At 37.9% G+C, this 20,781-nt stretch overlaps 1 protein-coding gene across 5 annotated transcripts in view; it reads left to right on the top strand.

Moving 5' to 3' along the window:
• Window positions 1-20,781, top strand: part of prdm11 (PR domain containing 11) — a 53,705-nt gene that overhangs the window by 28,698 nt on the left and 4,226 nt on the right. For 2 of the 5 annotated variants that reach the window (XM_039754540.1, XM_039754530.1), the window contains exons 6-7: window positions 5,105-5,292; window positions 11,479-12,060. In XM_039754540.1, the coding sequence (XP_039610474.1) occupies window positions 5,105-5,292; window positions 11,479-12,060 (770 nt within the window). Of the gene's footprint in view, window positions 1-1,678; window positions 1,885-4,771; window positions 4,923-5,104; window positions 5,293-11,478; window positions 12,061-20,781 lie in introns of those variants that run through there. The other 3 variants (XM_039754558.1, XM_039754550.1, XM_039754566.1) reach the window with 3 other exon arrangements.

Below are 20,781 nucleotides of genomic sequence, written 5' to 3'. Positions count from 1 at the left end.
AGAATACTTCATGAACAAGAACAGAAATACTGAGGCCACACTGCAAGATGCAAACTACTAGTTAACCATAAATACAGGATGCCCAGACTTCAGTTTCTGAAAAAGTACTTAAAGAGCCTGTAGGATTCTGGTAACAGGTCTTGTGGACAGACTAGACAAAGATTAACCTGTAAACAGTGATGGCAAAGGCAAAATGTGAAGACGAAAAAGAACTTCTCAAGATACAAAGTATAAAACCTCATCTGTTAAACATGGTGGTGGTGGCTTGGGCATGTATGGCCACCACAGATATTGTCACATTTACCTTCACTGATGATGTAACTGCAGACAGCAGTTGCACAATGAACTCTAAGGTGTATAGAAACATCTTATCTGCTCATGTTTCAGAAAATACCTCTAGTACTAGGGTGTTGTACCGTGTTAGCAATTATGGATGTAGTGAGAAGTAAGTAAATACCTCCAAACTCATTGGACAGTTCTTCATCCAACAAAAAGATAATACTCCCAAACATACTGCTAATTCGACACAGGAGTGCTCCATAGCTAAAAAATGAAAAATGCTTGAAGGGTAGTCACCTGACTTAAATCCAACTGAGCATGGCTTGCATATGCTTAAGAGAAAACCTAAGGGGACATTCCCCCGAAACAAGCAAGAGCTAAAAATGGCTACATTAGACACTTACTTTTGAAGCTGCAAAGCCAAGAGCTTCAAAGTCATCTGAAGCAATTTTGATAATCTCTGCAAGAGAAATGTAATTTCAGGGTTGACTTAAAGAGCACAGACACGTTGCAGAGCCATACCCTTTTCAAAGCAATTTAATGGATAGCCATAGAATGTGAAGTAAATGTAATACTTTGTTGCATATTCTGTACATTTAAAGCAAAAATAAACAGTAAATTAAAAACAGAAGTGGCAGAAGATTAAGCACATCAAAAACAGCATGGTATTTATATTTTTTTTAATTTAAAAACACATGAAACTGAGAAGGTCTATGAATCAAGGATGCTTGCTTATACCTGTTCTCTGCCCATCATTTTATTCATTTATTTTTGCATAAGACATCTTATTGATGAAAAGATCATAAGTGAGAGTATTATTAGTGGCCTTTCTTGATTTGAGAAGTAAACTGACAAACTTTTGTAATTGTCCTCTCCTCTCATGGGATCTGAGATGATTATGAAGGCCAAGGTGTGAGCAAAACTTCCTCAGGCATTTAGGGCACTGGATTGTGACTGTATCCACTGTGATATCTGCAAATCCAGCAAGATGTGCTTATCTCCTTTGTCTCTACCGTTCCTCAAGTTCTGTTCTCTTTACCTTGAGGGATTTCTGCCTGTGCTCCGAGATTCTGCTCCAGTACGTCCAGTCCCTGACTAGGCATTCCAGGTCCTGGGATGGATGTCACATGCAACAAGATTTGCTTTCAGATGCTCTTTGTATGTTTTCATAGGTCTTCCTCATGGTCTACTTCCCCCTGGCAGTTCAAAGAAGAGCAAACGTTTTGGAAGTTGCATATTAAACATTCTGATAATATGGCCAACCCTCTGTAACTGGTACTGAACAATTGTGATCTCAGTACTGGGAATGCTTTTTTACCATAGAATCTTGCCGTTAGTAACCTTATCCTCTCACTTTATCTCAAGGGTAGAGCAGAGCTTGCTCTGATGAAATTTCTTCAATACCCTGAGGTGCTGCTTTTAGGGAGTCCAGGTTTCAGAAGCATAAAGAAGTATGGTAATGACCACCCCACGATAAACCACATCTGTAATGCATGGGTCCTGAAGTCTCGATTCATTTCCTGAAAGCATGGTGGTCAGCAAATATCCGGGTTGTGAACTCTTCGTTAATGGTATCGGCCGATGAAAGGATGCCACAAAGGAAAGGTACGTATAAGACTTGCACCAAGGGGGTAACCTGGATTATGATTAGATGCACGTGAGCTTCTTTAAATGGCACAGGCTGGAAGAGGATTATTGTCTTGGACATTTTCACTTCAAGACCATGCATAGTGTAGATCTGATACACAGGCATTTGTTGCCTGCTGAAGACGAGCTCTCGAATGACCAGCAACCAGGGGTGTCGCTAGCTTTATCACTTATTAGAGGAAATTACACCACTGCCAACAACTACATTATTATCTGCATACTGCATTTCAGTGACTAACCCCACAGAAGTGTTTTTCTTCACCATTAGGCGGGCACTGTTGAAAAGACTGCCATCCATTTCAGTTCACAAGGAGAGTGGAGAAATGTTTTCCTTGGACTCCCAGTAATGGACCACTGCCAGACAGAAAGGAAATAAAATAGGAATGAGGACATAGACTCGTTTGACACCAGTCCCAACCGGAAAAGTAGAGACCAGTCTTCCCTGGAACAGGACTTAGCCTTTCATGCCTTTGTTTAATGCTTGAATAATTCCAATCAGTTTTGTTGAAGCACCAGATTTGCAAAGGCTCTTCCAAACAATCTTGCCATAAATCCTGTTAAATGCTGTACTAGGGTCAAAGAAGATCAAGAGAAATGTTAGTTGTGCTGTTTTGATATCCCCTGGATCTGATGGGTGATACAAATCATGTTGTGTGTGTCCCAAGCCAGCCAGAACCTGTACTGTGACTATGGGAATGATTCCTCACCAACTGGTGCTCAACAGTTTAAGATTATTCACTCAAAGATTGTCCCAACTATTGAAATTAGGTATATTCCCCTGCAGTTTCAACAGAGAGAGCAGTCACCTTTCTTAAAGATGGTGTTATTGATAGCATCCTTGAAGCCTCCTGGAACTTGTGCCTTATTCCAATTCAACAGAATAAGGTGATGCAGCTGTGATGCAAGCTCTCATCCACCTGCCTTGGTATATTGCCAAGACCCAGTGGCCTGGCGTGTGCAAATTTTTTTTTGTGTGAGTAACAAGTTCTAAAAAACAATAATTTCTGAGCACCAGTACTAGCACTACATTTCTGTATATTGCACAAAAAACATGCGTATGAATATTTACTATATCGCATAACTAATGCTGTTATGAAAAATTACCTAAACTGATACAACAAAGTTTTTTTTTATAAAACGTTTATTTCTGTCCACAGCTTTGGTTCTTCAGAATATGCAATCTAAACCAATGACCTGCAGGAAATTACATAAATAGTACTTGGCAAAGTCACTCATCAAGAGAATCTCTTTCCAGCCATCATTTATACCCAGGTCTTCTCAATGTGGCATATGATGTTGCTCTGATAAGTGTGACATGGTCTGGTGCAAAAAAGCAGCTACGTGTTTTCGTTTGCCCTGCATGATTGATCTCTTGATTCAGTTTAATTGTGAACCAGTGACATGGTCATGGGTGCCTAAGGCTCAGTGATATGCAGTGAGAGCAAAGGCTAGCCCATCTGGTCCAATCCAATAGAAGAGCTACTGTAGCATAAGTTGCTGAAAAACTTAATACTGGCCATGAGAGAAAAGTGTCACACAGTGCATCACAGCTTGTTGCATATGGGATGTGTTGCTTCAGAGTGCCCATGCTGATCCCTGTTCACTGCTGAAAGCTCCCTACAATCGGTATGAGAATGTCAGAACTGGACCATGGAGCAATGGAAGTACTGGCCTGGCATGGTGAATTACATCTTCTTTTACATGCATGTGCATCATTTAGCTGGAGAAGAGACTGAAGCAGGTTGCACTATGGGAGGAAGGCAAACTGGCCATGGTAGTATGTTGCCCTGGGCAGTGTTCTTTTGGGAAACATTGAGTTCTGGCATTCATGTGGATGTTACTTTGACATATACCACCTTGCTTAAGATTGTGGCAGAACAGGTACACCCCTTCACTGCAATGGTATTCCTTGGTGGCACTGGCCTTTTTCAAAAGAATCATCCACCCAGCCATGCTGCAAAAATCTTCAGGAGTGGTTTAAGGAAAATAACAAAGAGTTCAAGGTATTGACTTAGCCTCCAATTTCAAGATCTCAATTCAATCAAACATCTTTGGAATGTGCTAGATAAACAAGTCAGATCCATGGAGTTCCCACCTAATAACTTGTAGGAAAATAGAGGATCTGCTGGTAACATCTCAGTGTCAGATACCCCATGAAGCCTTCAGAAGTCTGTGAAGTTCATGCGTTGATGGCTCAGAGCTGTTATGACAGCATGAGGGGATCTACATAATATTAGGCAGGTGGTTTAATGTTGTGGCTGAGTGGAGTGTATACTATAATAGTGAGAGAAATAGCTACGACATGACCGGTACTGACCTTTATACATTAAATATTTAAGGTACTTTTGTCAACATCTTTCTGTGCTTCATTGATAGCTCTTCAAAGCAATGCAGGAAACATTTATACATGTAAGTTCCACCTCATTATTTATTCTGCCCTGATCATATATTTGGAGAGACTGAGAAGGTATCTAGAGCCTAGTGATCATTATTTGAATTACTACAAACCTAAAACTTACTAAATTACTTATACATCAAGACAAAAAACTCCAGCACAGCTATGAATTTTACACAGAAAAAGCTTTCCATCTTGTGAAACAGAAAACAGAAGGAGCTTGGTACACTAGATGGCCTCGCCATGTATTATTTGTCAGACTAAAAGATAAATCTTTCTATATAAACACTAGCTGTGTAAGCCCGGGGTCCTAGAAACTATTGAAATCATCTGAAAAAAAATTCAGATGATTTCTCACTTCTGGGCTGGACAGACACACACACTTCCACTCATAGACGTTTATATACAAGACAATGGCCAGGTTGATGTCCCTTATACATGTCTGATTATAACTGACAGCCAACTTGGTTTCAATTCTTTTTTTATAGTCTTGCCTGCAGAAGGGGCAGAGATAAAGGCAGCCTAATGGATGGTCTGTTTTTCTAGTTCTTCCTAACAATGGGAATAAATGAGAGATGCTTAAAAGACTAATGCTAACTCAGTATCCTTCCACAATATTCATTTCACCCCTATTTCTAATAATTTCTGGTTTGCTTATGAGTAAGGCTTATGCACACAGGGTGTAAGATGGACAATTTGAGTTATCAAGACATGAACATGACAGGTGAGGCAGTGTTCCTTCTGGTATCTGAATAAGTTGATTGTCTTTTACTTTGACTTCAGATATGTTATGATCTCTCGAGAGGAGAATGAGCAGAATCTGATGGCCTTCCAGCATGGAGAACAGATTTACTTTCAGGCATGCCGGGACATCCAGCCAGGAGAGCGTTTACGTGTGTGGTATAGTGCGGAATACATGAGCCGTTTGCACAGTATGTCTCAGGAGAGCATTGACCGTAACCTGGCCACAGGTGAGTGCCATTCTGCTTGATTTTTAATTTTGCAACAAAATTACAACTTTCAACAAAAGGCCTTTATGAGTCTGTTAGTGTCGATCTACTCTGGCATTTGGGTAGTCTGGTAGTTGGTTCCTTCATTTGTGTGAAACAGGAATCGCCTGCCAGATATCATATGAGATTGGATGAATCATAGATTGTGCTCTTGAAGATATTAATCTTTTTTGGTTGTGTATTATATGATGGATATGGTTATGGGAGCTATGTATTCCCTGTTTTTTCCACTAAAACCTTCACAAATCTGTACAACAATTTGTTGTCTACTATACCTCTAGAGAAGATGCACATACTGTATGTCATCAACAGGGCTTGTTACATCCTGCTGGAATCAATGGGAAAGCATTAGTAACTTTCAGGTGGACAGTCCTTCAGTTGCCATATCGTGCAGAAAGGTTTATCTTTTCTCCAGTATGATAGGATTGTGCCTCCAGTTTAAACAAGGACATAACCAATATGTTTCAGTCTGCCTGAAATTTTGACTGCATTAGGAGTGTTTCTTCACTCCAGTGACCTTCAAGGTGAATATCTGCATCACTTTAAATGGACAGGAACAGGCTAATTTATCTTGGAATAGAATGTGCATTGATTGCCATTTTTCTAGTGCAGCTGAACATAATAGTTTAACATTCATGACTGGCAATTCCACTGAGACCATTGCTTCTATTTTAGCCTATTGTGGCTTATTCAAAGAAATGTTTTAAATTAAGGAATTAGTTTCACTTTAATAGTAGACATAATGTGTTGTGTGACTTGAGACTCTCAGACCTGTCTGTGAACGTAATATTCTGTGGTGGTTTAATCAGTGCTCCTTGTTTTGAAATGCATCATTGTACAGGGTCCGGTCATAAAATTAGAATATCATGACAAAGTTAATTTATTTCAGTAATTCCATTCAAAAAGTGAAACTTGTATATTAGATTCATTCATTACACACAGACTGATGTATTTCAAATGTTTATTTCTTTTAATTTTGATGATTATAACTGACAACTAATGAAAGTCCCAAATTCAGTATTAAATTCAATTAAGACCAATGCAAAAAAAGGATTTTTAGCAATGTTGGCCAGCTGAAAGGTATGAATATGAAAGTGTGAGCACGTACAGCACTCAATATTTAGTTGGGGCTCCTTTGGCCTGGATTTCTGCAGCAGTGCGGCGTGGCATGGAGTCGATCAGTCTGTGGCACTGCTCAGGTGTTATGAGATCCCATGTTGCTCTGATAGTGGCCTTCAGCTCTTCTGAATTGTTGGGTCTGGCGTATTGTATTTTCCTCTTCACAATACCCCATAGATTTTCTATGGGGTTAAGGTCAGGCGGGTTTGCTGGCCAATCAAGAACAGGGATACCATGGTCCTTAAACCAGGTACTGGTAGTTTTGGCACTTTGTGCAGGTGCCAGGTCCTGTTGGAAAATGAAATCTGCATCTCCATAAAGTTCGTCAGCAGCAGGAAGCATGAAGTGCTCTAAAACTTCCTGGTAGATGGCTGCATTGACCTTGGACCTCAGAAAACACAATGGACCAACACCAGCAGATGACATGGCACCCCAAACCATCACTGACTGTGGAAACTTTACCCTGGACCTCAAATAACGTGGATTCTGTGCCTCTCCTCTCTTCCTTCAGACTCTGGGACCTTGATTTCCAAAGGAAATGCAAAATTTACTTTCATCAGAGAACATAACTTTGGCCCACTCAGCAGCAATTTTGTCTTTAGCCCAGGTGAGACGCTTCTGACGCTGTCTCTTGTTCAAGAGTGGCTTGACACATGGAATGCGACAGCTGAAACCCATGTCTTGCATACGTCTGTGCGTGGTGGTTCTTGAAGCACTGACTCCAGCTGCAGTCCACTCTTTGTGAATCTCCCCCACAGTTTTGAATGGGTTTTGTTTCACAATCCTCTCCAGGGTGCGGTTATCCCTATTACTTGTACACTTTTTTCTACCACATCTTGTCCTTCCTTCGCCTCTCTATTAACGTGCTTGGACACAGAGCTCTGTGAACAGCCAGCCTCTTTAGCAATGAACTTTTGGGTCTTGCCCTCCTTATGCAAGGTGTCAATGGTCGTGTTTTGGACAACTGTCAAGTCAGCAGTCTTCCCCATGATTGTGTAGCCTACAGAACTAGACTGAGAGACCATTTAAAGGCTTTTGCAGGTGTTTTGAGTTAATTAGCTGATTAGAGTGTGGCACCAGGTGTCTTCAATATTGAACCTTTTCACAATATTCTAATTTTCCAAGATACTGAATTTGGGACTTTCATTAGTTGTCAGTTATAATCATCAAAATTAAAAGAAATAAACATTTGAAATACATCAGTCTGTGTGTAATGAATGAATCTAATATACAAGTTTCACTTTTTGAATGGAATTACTGAAATAAATCAACTTTGTCATGATGTTCTAATTTTATGACTGGCACCTGTAGAGCCTCATGAATTGTATGGAAGGAACAAGCTTCATTCCCAAGTTAGCAGGTGAATTGGGAAACAATCTGATTCATCATTTTTTAACAGGTAGAGTAAGATAATAAAATGTAAACTCTTTCAGGCAATTCTAACTTTGCCCTTTTATAACTGTGATATGCATTATACTATGATTGACAGTTTTCACCTAATCTAATCTATACTAATAAAAGGCAAAGCCCTCACTGACTCACTGACTGACTGACTGACTCACTGACTCATCACTAATTCTCCGAGTTCCCGTGTGGGTAGAAGGCTGAAATTTGGCAGGCTCATTCCTTACAGCTTACTTACAAAAGTTGGGCAGGTTTCATTTCGAAATTCTACACGTTATGGTCATAACTGGAAGCTATTTTTCTCCATTTACTGTAATGGAGTTGAGCTGGATGGCGTGGGGCGGAGTTTCGTGTGACATCATCACGCCTCCCACGTAATCACGTGAACTGACTATCAACGCAGTACGTAGAAAACCAGGAAGTGCTCCAAAAAGCGCTAAAGAAAACATGCATTATATAATTGAGAAGGCAGCGAAACAATAAGAAGCGAGTGACTGACATTTACAACCATATTCATGAGTGCTGCTACTTCGGAAACAAAGCACGATGTAAACTTAAAGTTTAAATTAAGTTCATAGACAGGCTGCCGCTGGTGTTTGTCATGCCCACGGTAATGCGGGATACAAGTTTAATCAGAGGACGCAGGATATAAACGAGTTTTGATCACTTTAACTAAGTTAAAATTGCAGGTGAAGGGGTGTGCTTATGCAAATTCCGAGAGACTGTGTTTGTGGGGGATTGACAGTTAAGGCGGGTGGGGGAGTGACGTCATCAACTCCCCTCCCATTCACCTCATTTCGCTCTGAGCTGAGCTCCACGGCTAACGCCGTCTTTCGAAGCAACTTCGTCACGCTGCCACCCAATACTCACAGAAAAACCCACAAGTTAATATACACGCTGTCTCTAGAGTTTCTCCACACTCAATGTATTCCTCGCGTCCCCTTTATACCCTCTGATCTCCCATTTCAATTCAGATGCCTCCAATTTCCAGTAAGGCTCTGCGCGATGACAAGTAAAAAGTCTCAGGGACAGACCCTACAAAACGATGCCATTGATTTCAGGCAAGATTGCTTTTCTCCTGGACAACTATACGTTGCATTCTCAAAAGTGACCTCGCGCAGCTTCGTCATATTACAACCGGAGTGCAGCCAGAAACTTTTAAGTGCCGGGTCTTACTTAACATTAAATTAAGCCGTGGACATCACAACATCACACAAGAGAGCAGCTCACATGAACTTACTGAACGCAGTACAAGTGATCACTTCCATGCATCATACCTGTTCAAAAAACGCATTACACAATTGACAAGGTGATGGCTTTATATGGCGTTCGTTTATAAAGCAGCGAAGAGGCTGTGTGAAGGCAACTACACAAAAAAACAGCAGAGCGCCACACTCTGAATGTATTCCTGGCATCACTGTTATACCCCCTGATCTCCCATTTCAATTGAAATGCCTCAAATTTCCAGTAAGGCTCTGCTTCGCGATGACAATTAATAAGTCTCAGGGACAGACCCTACAAAAGGTTGCCATTGATTTGAGGCAACATTCCTTTCCTCCTGGACAAAACTATATGTTGCATTCTCAAAAGTAATATAGGCCTATATACACACCCCGATCTACATACCGTCAAATAAACGAACCACACACCCTAGCGCAAGCCCATCAGGCAGTTGGATTTAGTCTTTAAATTTCTATGGTGAAGAAAAATTTATGCAATGATGATTATATTTAACTTTCATTCCTACTAAACATATTTCTGTCGACCAAATAAAAATTACTTATATTTACAATTTAAATAGAACTTGAACAAATACGATAGTTCATAATACCCACGCAGCACTAAGTGCACATAAGATTAGGAGTCATCCGTTTTAACAAGCAGTGTATTGCACTGATACGAAATAGCCTGCCCATTTAATTATTTAGGAATGGATAGATAAATTAAGATTTTGTACAAATAATGTTTTTAAGTTTTCTTCCTCGATGGATTCTGGCACCCCCAGCAACAGCTGCTCACACCCCAAAGGGTATAGATATATAGATATATATATATATATATATATATATATATATATATATATATATATATATATATATATATATATATAGATATACATATATAGATAGATATATACAGTATATGTAGATAGATATAATTGTATGTAAATGTGTGTCTGTATATATATATATATATGCCAGCAACACTCATGACAATGACAAAACAATTACATTGTCAATCATGTTACGTTATTTTTAAAATGTTTCCTTTTCTTTTTCGTAACTTCTTTAACACACTACTTCTCCACTGCGAAGCGCGGGTATTTGGCTAGTAAAGTATAAAATCTAAGCTATATGACAGAAAGTACTATTCCACTGGATGTAAAACAACAAGCATTTTGTTAGGGAATTGGTACCAAAGGAGCAGTATGTTCTTAAATAGTCTAAACAGAACATATTATCTTCAAGTTCACAGAGTTTTGGAATAACAGTTAAAATCAATGAATGTAAATGCACAAATTAGCAAGCCAAAGTTCTCATTCTGCAGGAAAGTGACTTGACATCTGACTGAAGCTGCTAGTGACATGTAGTCTAATCCACAAGAGATTAGCATAGTGAAAGCCCATTTTAAAGTATTTTAAAACCTGCTTCTACCACAGCCACTTGCGTAACTTTACAACTGTGCTACGTGTTTCTAAAAATATCTGAAAATGATCTCTTTGAGTTGTTTTTAGAGAGGTTTTTGTGTAGTATAAAAGGAGAATCTTGAGTTTCAATTTAAGAAGAGATGAATAGCAGAGCAAAGATACCGTTTCAAACTTTTCTGTACTGATCATGAAGTAACTTTCCATAAATTATCTTGGAACCACACTGTAGCTACAGTGCAGTCTAATCTAGACCCAGAGACACTTTCATCTTTTCAGATTTTGAGATTTTTTGTTTGTTTGTTTGTTTGTTTCAAATTTCAGTTATTTTCCCCTTTTCTCAAGCCTCATCTATATTCCACACTGTTATCATCTGTCCAGTAGTGCTAAACAGCAAACGATCAGATGTTTTTTAGACATTAGCAGTGAGTCATATATTGCCAAAGCAATGTAGCGTTAGTATGAACTCGGTCAAATTTGCAATCTGGTGACCCCTGTCGTTCTGCTTCAGTAAAATTTCTCTTTGGTCTGTTGTTGTAAAAATGACCTTGAAGTATCTAATTAGGAAAACTTAAACTTAGTCATTCTTTCCTCCTATAGGCAGGTGTCCAATTAAGATTCTAGGATCTTCAAACTCTAGACATCACTGAAAAACTGGCCCATACTGGCTTTAAACATGAATCCAGGAAGTATTTTATTTGCTTTTTAATCCTTCGTTGTCTTTATTTTTATAGTCCACTTTGAATCATCATACTAAACTTTGGCATTCATTTCTCTTTATAACATTACTTCCATGTCAGCACAGCCTTTGGAAATCACCAACTACAGACTTTGCAGAAGCACCTTCTTCAGGGATGTGCAGTGTTCTGTCACTCATCCCTTTGAGCCTGGAAGCTGTTCACATATTTGGAGAATGTTGCAACATTCCAATGCTTGTGCAACAGCACATGGATTTTAATGTTTGCCCCTTTCCATTTCAGGGAGATTGATTGCTGGAAAGGTAGAAGACCTCCCTGAACATCAGGAAGAGTCCAAGGGAGCTGTCTTGCCAGCCCTTAGAACAACAAGACTGTCCAGTAAGCGGGCCAGTGAAGATGGAGATACACAGCAGGCAAAGAAAAAGAAAATTGACCTAATTTTCAAAGATGTTTTGGAAGCCTCTTTGGAAGCCTCAAGGCCTCAGATAAGGGGCAGAGTGCCTCCTAGGATTAACAGTGTCTTTGATAAGCCCAGTATCAGTTCAGCAATAAGCAGAGCAGACCTAAACTCTGAAAATTCCAATAAGGTATCTGGCTTTGCCGTGAAAGGTGACATTATCCAGGCTGAAATTGGACTTGACTTGAGCTGTGTCAAGGTAGAGAATCAGGAGGATGATCTTGGGACATCTTGTGAAGAATTTTTGGAGGAGAGTCCTTCCACATCATTTTGCCCTAATTGTGTTAAACTGAAGAAGAAAATTAGACAGCTGCAAGCTGAGCTGGATAGACTACGGTCAGGACAGCAGCCCGAACCATTGAACTTGCCCTCTCTTCCTGAGCCATCGCAGCTTGACGACATGCGAGGTAGGTCCAGTGATGGCCAGAAGGGCAAGATATGTAATCCTGTAGAATTCACCTTAGTGATCCTGGAAAAAATACTTTGCACTGGCTTCATCTGTCTCATTCACATGGGTTTGGTACATGATCAATCAAAAACACTTTAGAGATGAAAGCAGTGTGCATTACTGATAAATAAACCAAGCAACTCACATCTGATCAAATCTAGGTAGATATGATTAGATTTTTTTACAACTCTTCAAAGCAAAATATGAAAGTCTTTTCATTTGTACACTGAGAGACATGTATGGAGGTCTCCTCATTAGTTGCATTTACACACCAGATGTTGACCTAGATCAAATGACATAAACAGAATTTGATACCAATAGGACAGTGGTGTAAACATGCATAATCTAGATCTAACGTTCCTTTGCAATATAACACATATGTGTCAGTAGATGCAATAACGTTTAGTTTGTAATTGTTAATGCTGTCCTGAATCACACCTCAATGAGCTCTTGCATACTCTCAGTACATCTTTGTTTTCATACCCTTCAGGTTAATGGATCCTACCGTTAACATATGTCTTATATTTGAAATTACATATATAAATATCTGACAGTAGTACTAATCATATACTTCATATGTGATTAAAGTGCACATTGCAGACTTTCATTTACAGGGATTTGCAAACATTTCAGTCACACTATGAGGAAATTAAATTTTTTCATCCATGGTTCCCCATCTCAGGGCACCATAATGTTAATGTCAATGGCTGGTCTATTAAAGTAGTCATATTCTGTACATTTTGTGCTCTTCCCTTGTACATCATATTATTATATGATTATCAAACATCATATTATTAGTTGGTGGTGAACTGAAACTTGCTATCTGCTGACAGATGAACCTAATTCTTTGATTGCAGCTGGGGCAATCTGCTGGAGGGATCTGGTGTACTTCCAACACCACTTCACATTCCATCCCACGAGATCCAATTCTTAGAGGGTATTATTATCCCAAAACAATAGTTCAGAACTGTGGCAACTTCCTTTGCTGCTAACATTAATAAAAAGATTAACTTTATAAACCTGAACTGTGAGTGGATTAACAGTAACTGTTTATTTAATTTAAAAAAAATTTTCTTATATTGAATTTATTAAAAGCATGTAACATTCCATACATTCAATTGAAACTTAAAAAAAACTAAATTCAATTCAACTCCCACCCATGAGAAAGAGAGGAAGGCCAACAGCCAGAGTAATTGAGAGTAGTAAAGAAAGAAGGAAGTGTTTCTCCACAACATAAGTGCTTATTTTAAAATATTACTGATTAGATCCTGCCAGGTTTTTAAAAAGTTTTGAACAAATCATCTAACACAAAATCAGATTTTTTCTTATTTCAAATAGTATGTAACATCAGTTACCCACTGACTTAAAAGAGGTGGGTTAGGATTCCTACATTTGAGCAAGAGAAGTCCACATGCTAATAGTGAAGTAAAGACAATTACAGTTTGTTTGTCCTTCTTCACTTTAAGTCCATCTGGGAGTTCACCAAACAAGGCTATTTATGGATTAGGGGAAGATTGTGACACCAAGGCTGTCTGAAAGGCATTTAAAAAATTTTGTTCAGAATGATGTTAATTTGGTATACGCCCAAAACATGTGGCCTGGTGGAGCTTGAGCTTGATTGCAGCGTTTTCAGGTTGAATCTTAACCTGGAAACATTTTGAAAAATTTTAAACGAGTTGATGTGATCGATAAAAGATTTTAAGTTGAATAACTGCACATATGGAGCTAGAGTGAATTCTGTGCATGGCTGACGTCCACTCCTTTTCTGAAATGTTGTGTAAGAGATCCTTTTCCCACTGTACTCTGGGATATTTAAAAGGAAAGGACTTTAAAATGTTTTTTATGTTATAGAAATGCTGTATGAATCTTCAAGAGTGATCAATACCTCTTCTGGAATAGAAATACAGTATGTGGGAGGTGAGGAAAATTGGGCAGATTTTGTTTACCAAGGTTTCTAATTTGGAGATTGTGGAAAAATTGTGTTGATGGGAAAATAAATTTAGAGTATAATTGTTCATAGGATGCAAATACATTATTTATATAAGAATCTCTAAATGTTTTAATCCCATACATTTTCCAAACATTAAAAACTGTGTAAGTTTGAGAGGGTGAAAAAAGGTGGTTATCAGGGATGCCACAGATAAAATATTCTCTAACTGGAAGTACTTCCTACATGCGTTACCTATTCTGAGTGAATGAAGGACAATTGGGTTTTTAGTATATTGACGATACCTTGTATTTACTGGTGTACAAAGCAAGGGATATAAAGAAGTACTGCCTGATTTCATTTCTATTGCAGACCAAGCTAGTGTGTCTTCATCTATTTGTGTTAGTGTCCAGGTTTTTATAGCTTGTATGTTTGCCACCCAGTAACAAAATTGAAAATTAGGTAGAGCCATGTCACCTTCTGATTTAGGTTGCTGTAGGGTTGCCCTTTGGATGTATGGATATTTTGAATTCCAAATAAACAAGGTTATGATTGAATCTAATTTCTTAAAAAAATATTTGTTAATGTATATGGGGATGTTTTGAAATAGAAAAAGAAGCCTAGGAAGGATATTCATCTTTATAGTGTTAATTCTCCCTGCTAAAGTAAGATTGAGGGTAGACCATTTATATACGTCTTATTTAATTTTGTCCATGCAAACATCAAAATTTTGTTGAAAAAGAGCTTTATATTTACTTGTGATGTTTACCCCTAGATATTTAAACTGATCTGCAATGATAAAATGGAATGTGTCCAATCTAATTCTGTTTTCTAGAGAATTCACTGGGAAAAGCACACAGATAATCTTTTGAAATTCTGTAGTACAGTTAGGGCTGCAGACACTGAATTTTGTGGGTCTGATATATACAATACCATAGCATACAGTGATATTTTCTTTTCAAATCCTTATCTGAAAATCCTCTTTATTTCTGATGCATTTCGAACATGAACAGCCAATGGCTCAATGGCAATTGCAAATAGCAGTGGTGACAAAAGGTATCCTTGTCTAGTCTGAAATAATGTTGTTAATACAAACTGAAGCTTCTCTACTGGTATACAGTAGTTTGATCCATGCACATATGTTAGGGTCAAACCCAAATTTATGCAAAGTGGTGAATATGTAATCTCTTTCAACTGTATCAAATGCTTTTTCTTCATCCAAAGATAATAAGATTGCTGGAGTGTTAGACTTTATAGGTGAATATATTACATTAAATAGGCATTGAAGATTGGAAGCCAAATGTCTGGGACTTTGGAGAGTATTTTAACATCATTAATCAGAAGTGAGATTGGTCTGTATGATGCAAATTGTAATAAAAATTGTTATTTGTCTTTGGAAAAATGGTAATGCTTGGCAGAAAGTTTGAGGTAGAATTTTATTGTCTCTGGCTTCTGAAATTGTTCCTAATAAAAGGGAAACTAACCTGATTTAAATTTTTGTATAAAATTCAGCAAGGTAGCCATCGGGACCTAGTGCTTTCCATCTCTGAAGTGAGTTTATAGTATCTAATAATTCTGATAAGTGTCAGAAGTTTATCCAATTCCTCTGCACTGAGAGTATCTAGATGTGGTATCTGTAATGTATAAAAACACATTAGATTTTGTCTTGTATTCTTTAAACTGAGAAGAATATAAGGACTTATATTAGTCTCTAAATGTGTGCATTATATTTTTACAGCCAATTATTCTATCTCCATCTTTGTTGGTGATTACTGATATTGCATTGCGAACTAAGATAAGAACTTATTAGCCTTCTCTCCGTTTTTATAGTAATGATGTTGCAATTTAAAAATGAGTTGTTCTGTTTCTTTTGTTGTCAAAAGGTTGAGTTCTGTCCTTTTCTAAAAAGTGCCTCATTTGGAGACCTGTCATGTTCTTGATCTTTTCTGGTAATTTCTCTGATTAAGTCTGAGGCCTTCTTGATTTCCAATTTATTTTTGTGGGAGAGATATAAGATAATCTGCCACTTAAAAAATGCCTTCAGAGTTTCCAAGAGTATTTCCTGTATCAAAAAAAAATCAACTTGCTTGGATATAAATTCTGTATAGTTCTCGTCAGCTAGGGTTAAGAGGCCATCTGCGAGATGAGTATGTGAGGCATAATGAAATGAACTCCATGATCAGAGGGGCACGGTCGGAGATAACAATAGCATCGTATTTGCAAGATTTGGTCATGATCAAGAAATTGTTATCTATAAAGAAATTATCAATTCTTTAGTAATGATTTACTGGTAAGAAGATGGAATATACGCTTAAGTATGGATTTAGAAATCTTCATGGGTCTGATAAGTTATCAATTAAAAACTGTATGATCATTTATAGCAGTATTACATGTTATTTCCCCTGTAGCTGAAGACCTGTGTAGGTCTGGATTTAAAACACAATTAAAGTCTCCGGCCATTATAATTTTGTGAGTGTTCGAATTAGGATTTGATGCAAATACATTTTGGTTGAAGTCTCTCTAGCATCCACATTGGGTGTGTAGATATTTATCAAAATCATTTTACAATTAAATAAATTACCCATCATCATCACATTTCACCCTTCAAGATCAGATACTACATCTGATACTGTAAATGAAATTGGTCTATGAATTAAGATTCCCACACCTCTAGTTTTATTTGTATAGCTGGAGTGGAGTGCTTGGCCAGTCCAGTCTCTTTTCAGCCGAAACTGATCCTTGCTGATCAAGTGAGTCTCAAGGAAAAATACCATCTTTGTGTTTATACCTGTTAGGTGAGATAATACTTTCTTCCTCTTTAATTTGTGATTAAGATCCTTTGACATTCCAGCTCACAAAGTTCACTGTTTGGTCATAGAGACATTTCTTCTGAACTTTTGTTGTAATTTTATAATCTTAAATTAAGGTTGTACATTTTTACTTATGATGGCTTAAACCTTAATTTTTAAAGTTGTAATCCATAGAACTTCCATGCATTAGGTGCTCCAGCATGATTTCCCTAGTATATTACATAAAATATTGAACAGGTTAGTAGTGCCAGCACAGTGTCCAGTGCCATTATTGCATTCTTACTGCCATTCCCTCAGGCAGATAGATGCTGTCTCTCTTTCTCTCTCATTTCTTTTTTTTCTGTTTTAAGGACTCTATTGCCCACTTCCATTCTGTTAGATTATAATGATGTTGATTTTAATACCTTTTGTACCTTAACTGAGGGTTACACCAGACTTCATTACATTCTCAGATTAAGAGTTCTTTGTTGTGGAGAGAGCAAACAGGTACGCTGCTAATGGTTTGCTGATCTTCTTCTTCCTGTGTGCCCTTGAAATTTGTTCTCTCCTGACAATGATAATGTTCTTTTTTTTTGTAAAAACTCCAGCTCTATGCTCAAACATGAAGGCATAACAGTATGCATGCAAATCCATCTGAAATTGTGTGCAAGTGATTAAATGAAAAGAGTTTTTGATGTGCTCATCTTTTTTTACTTTGGTACCATTTCATCCATATTTAGTCGTACAGAATTAGACATTTTATTTAACATATTTTACTTGAATGAGGTGGGATGTTATAGTTTTTTTCAAATGAAAAGCTGCAAAAGTCTGTATGATTATGGTGCAAGATAATAAATAAAATTATACAATTTATGCATTGTTGGAGACAATAATGATGTCACCAGTCAGTCAGCTGTGAGTAACACACTTTTTAACTTTTTTAGCATTTTATGATTGTCAAAGCTAATGAGTCAAGGTTGAAAAAGGAAATAATACATGATAGCAAGACAGATAACTAGCTTATGAAACAGTATGAATAAAATAATAAAAGTAGACTTCAAATAATTGGAAGTATATGTACCTGTATCTAAGTACAACCTGTGTAAGAATAGGTTGTTCTATATACTATATCCATGTAAAAGTAATATTTACTAGAAAGCATTTCAAAACATCCACATTAACCAGGCATTTGAGTAGTTCAGTTCATGTGGGTGCTTTCTAACAGAAACAAAATGGGCCATTTCTGATTTGTGGCCAATTTCATAGAAGGCAGTGGTTAATTAGTATGTGCCTGATGAAATAAACTAAATTTTTGTTGGATGATAAGGTGACATGCAGCCACACGTGGAGCTGTGGAGAGTTTTAGATAAAGCTAGGGTGGAGCTCAGGATGAAAACTGCAGTTGTTCGGGCATGAGACTCCTAATTAGACAGCTGACTGACAGAGGTGAGAATTAAATACAGGTACATTGGCAACAAAAGGAGACAAAGGATTTAGACAATAAGTAAACAGGAGTGTACCCTGAAAAAATGGAGTAGTGATAGGATATCACTTATAGGACTAAAAGATAGGCAGGACAAAGGGTACTGTACTTACAGTACTTAATATGCTAGTAGCAGCTCAGTCTCATAGAAACATTCAATCAGTGGGGCTACTCAGAAAAGTCTACTTTCTACAAAAACAAATTAGATTCTTTACATTTGTGGGTCTCCGGCAGGTATTTGAACTACAACAGATATGTGATAAAAGCATTGAAAAAACACATAGCAAAAATATGAATAGTACAAACTCAGCTATGGTGCAGTCTACAGTTATGGTTAGCCTGATAGTTGGACTTACAGGGCTAAGTCAGTTAATGTAAGTATCCTGAATAAGCTTTGTGTTTACAGGTTTATGTGGCACTTTTTAAATTTAGTAGTATTTATTAAGCATTATTTATTTTTCACTTACTGTAATGAAGATGTCAGGATATATATTTAATATATGCACTGTGGGTCGCACTGCCACCTCATAGATCCAGTGTCCTCAGTTTGAGTCCTGTTTCTGGTCCATTGTCTGTGTGGAGTTTGCAGGCTCTCCTCTTGTCTGCGTACCTTTTCCTCCGAGTACTTCAGTTTTCCACACACGTCTTCAAAGACATGCCAGTTAGATTAATGGTCTACTCAAAATCTGCTGTAGTGTGAGTCTGGTTTAGGCGTTTTAGTGGGCCATGTGATTAACTGGCTCTCTTTCCAGGAGCATGTCCTGGCTTGTAACCTTCCTTCTTGGCTATCCACATCCATGAATTGGGTTAAACAGGTTTGAGAATATAAGGTTATGTTATGCTACATATTAAGATATATTTAGTAGCCTATGATAATTATACAAAATATCATTCTAAAACCCATCCTGAAAAACCAACTATGTCTGTAAATCCTCCCCCTTTTGACAGCTCTGTCAAAAAGGAAATTCATGACCTGAATAAAGTATGAATTGCCTTAAAATGCATTGGGATACAGGACCAAAAAATAGAAGCTTTTTTGTTGCTGCATATTACTTGTCCTCCATCATGTTAAGGTCTATAGATGATACAAGGTGCACTGAGTGTAGCTTTCTTTGTTCACTGAAAGATGAACCTTTCTTAGTTTCAGGATACTCCAGTTGTGGAGCAAAGAATTTGCATGTCTTCTGAATATGGTGTTGCTTAGATCAAATTCACTTTAATACTGCCAATGCTTGAAAAGATAAGGGTCTTTGAAGACTGTATGTCACTGTTATTAGAATGTATATTTACAGTCATATGAAAAAGTTTGGGAACCTCTCTCAGCCTGCATAATAATTTACTTTCAACAAAAAAGATAACAGCTGTATGTCTTTCATTTCCTAGGAACATCTGAGTACTGGGGTGTTTTCCGAACTAGATTTTTAGTGAAGCAGTATTTAGTTGTATGAAATTAAATTAAATGTGAAAAACTGGCTGTGCAGAAATTTGGGTCCCCTTGTAATTTTGCTGATTTGAATGCATGTAACTGCTCAATTCTGATTACTTGCAACACCAAATTTGTTGGATTAGCTCGTTAAGCCTTGAACCTCATAGGCAGGTGTGTCCAATCATGAGAAAAGGTATTTAAGGTGGTCAATTGCAAGTTGTGCTTCCCTTTGACTTTCCTCTGAAGAGTGACAGCATGGGATCCTCAAAGCAACTCTAAAAATATCTGAAAACAAAGATTATTTAGTATCATGGTTTAGGGGAAGGCAACAAAATGCTATCTCAGAGGTTTAAACTGTCAGTTTCAACTGTAAGGATTGTAATCAGGAAATGGAAGGCCACAGGCACCGTTGCTGTTAAACCCAGCAGGTCTTGCAGGCCAAGAAAAATACAGGAGTGGCATATGCGCAGGATTGTGAGAATGGTTACAGACAACTCACAGATCACCTCCAAAGACCTGCAAGAACATCTTGCTATAGATGGTGTATCTGTACATCGTTCTACAATTCAGTGCAATTTGCACAAAGAACATCTTGTATGGCAGGGTGATGAGAAAGAACCCCTTTCTGCACTCACGCTACAAACAGAGTCGTTTTTTGTATACAAATGCTCAGATTCATTTTGGAACAAAGTGCTTTGGACTGATGAGACAAACATATAGTTATTTGGTCATAACAACAAGCGTTTTGCATGGCGGAAGAAGAACACTGCATTCCAAGAAAAACACTTGCTACCTACTGTCAAATTTGGTGGAGGTTCCATCATGCTGTGGGGCTGTGTGGCTAGTTCAGGGACTGGGGCCCTTGTTAAAGTCGAGGGTCGGGTGAATTCAACCCAACATCAACAAATTCTTCACGATAATGTTCAAGCATCAGTCACAAAGTTGAAGTTATGCAGGGGTTGGATATTCCAACAAGACAATGACTCAAAACACAGTTCAAAATCTACAAAGGCATTCATGCAAAGGGAGAAGTACAATGTTCCGGAATGGCCTTC

The sequence above is a fragment of the Polypterus senegalus genome, chromosome 1, assembly GCF_016835505.1.
Source record: "Polypterus senegalus isolate Bchr_013 chromosome 1, ASM1683550v1, whole genome shotgun sequence".
NCBI lineage: Eukaryota > Metazoa > Chordata > Cladistia > Polypteriformes > Polypteridae > Polypterus > Polypterus senegalus.
Note: the sequence above shows the minus strand (reverse complement) of the source record. Positions and strands in the feature narration are given on the sequence as shown.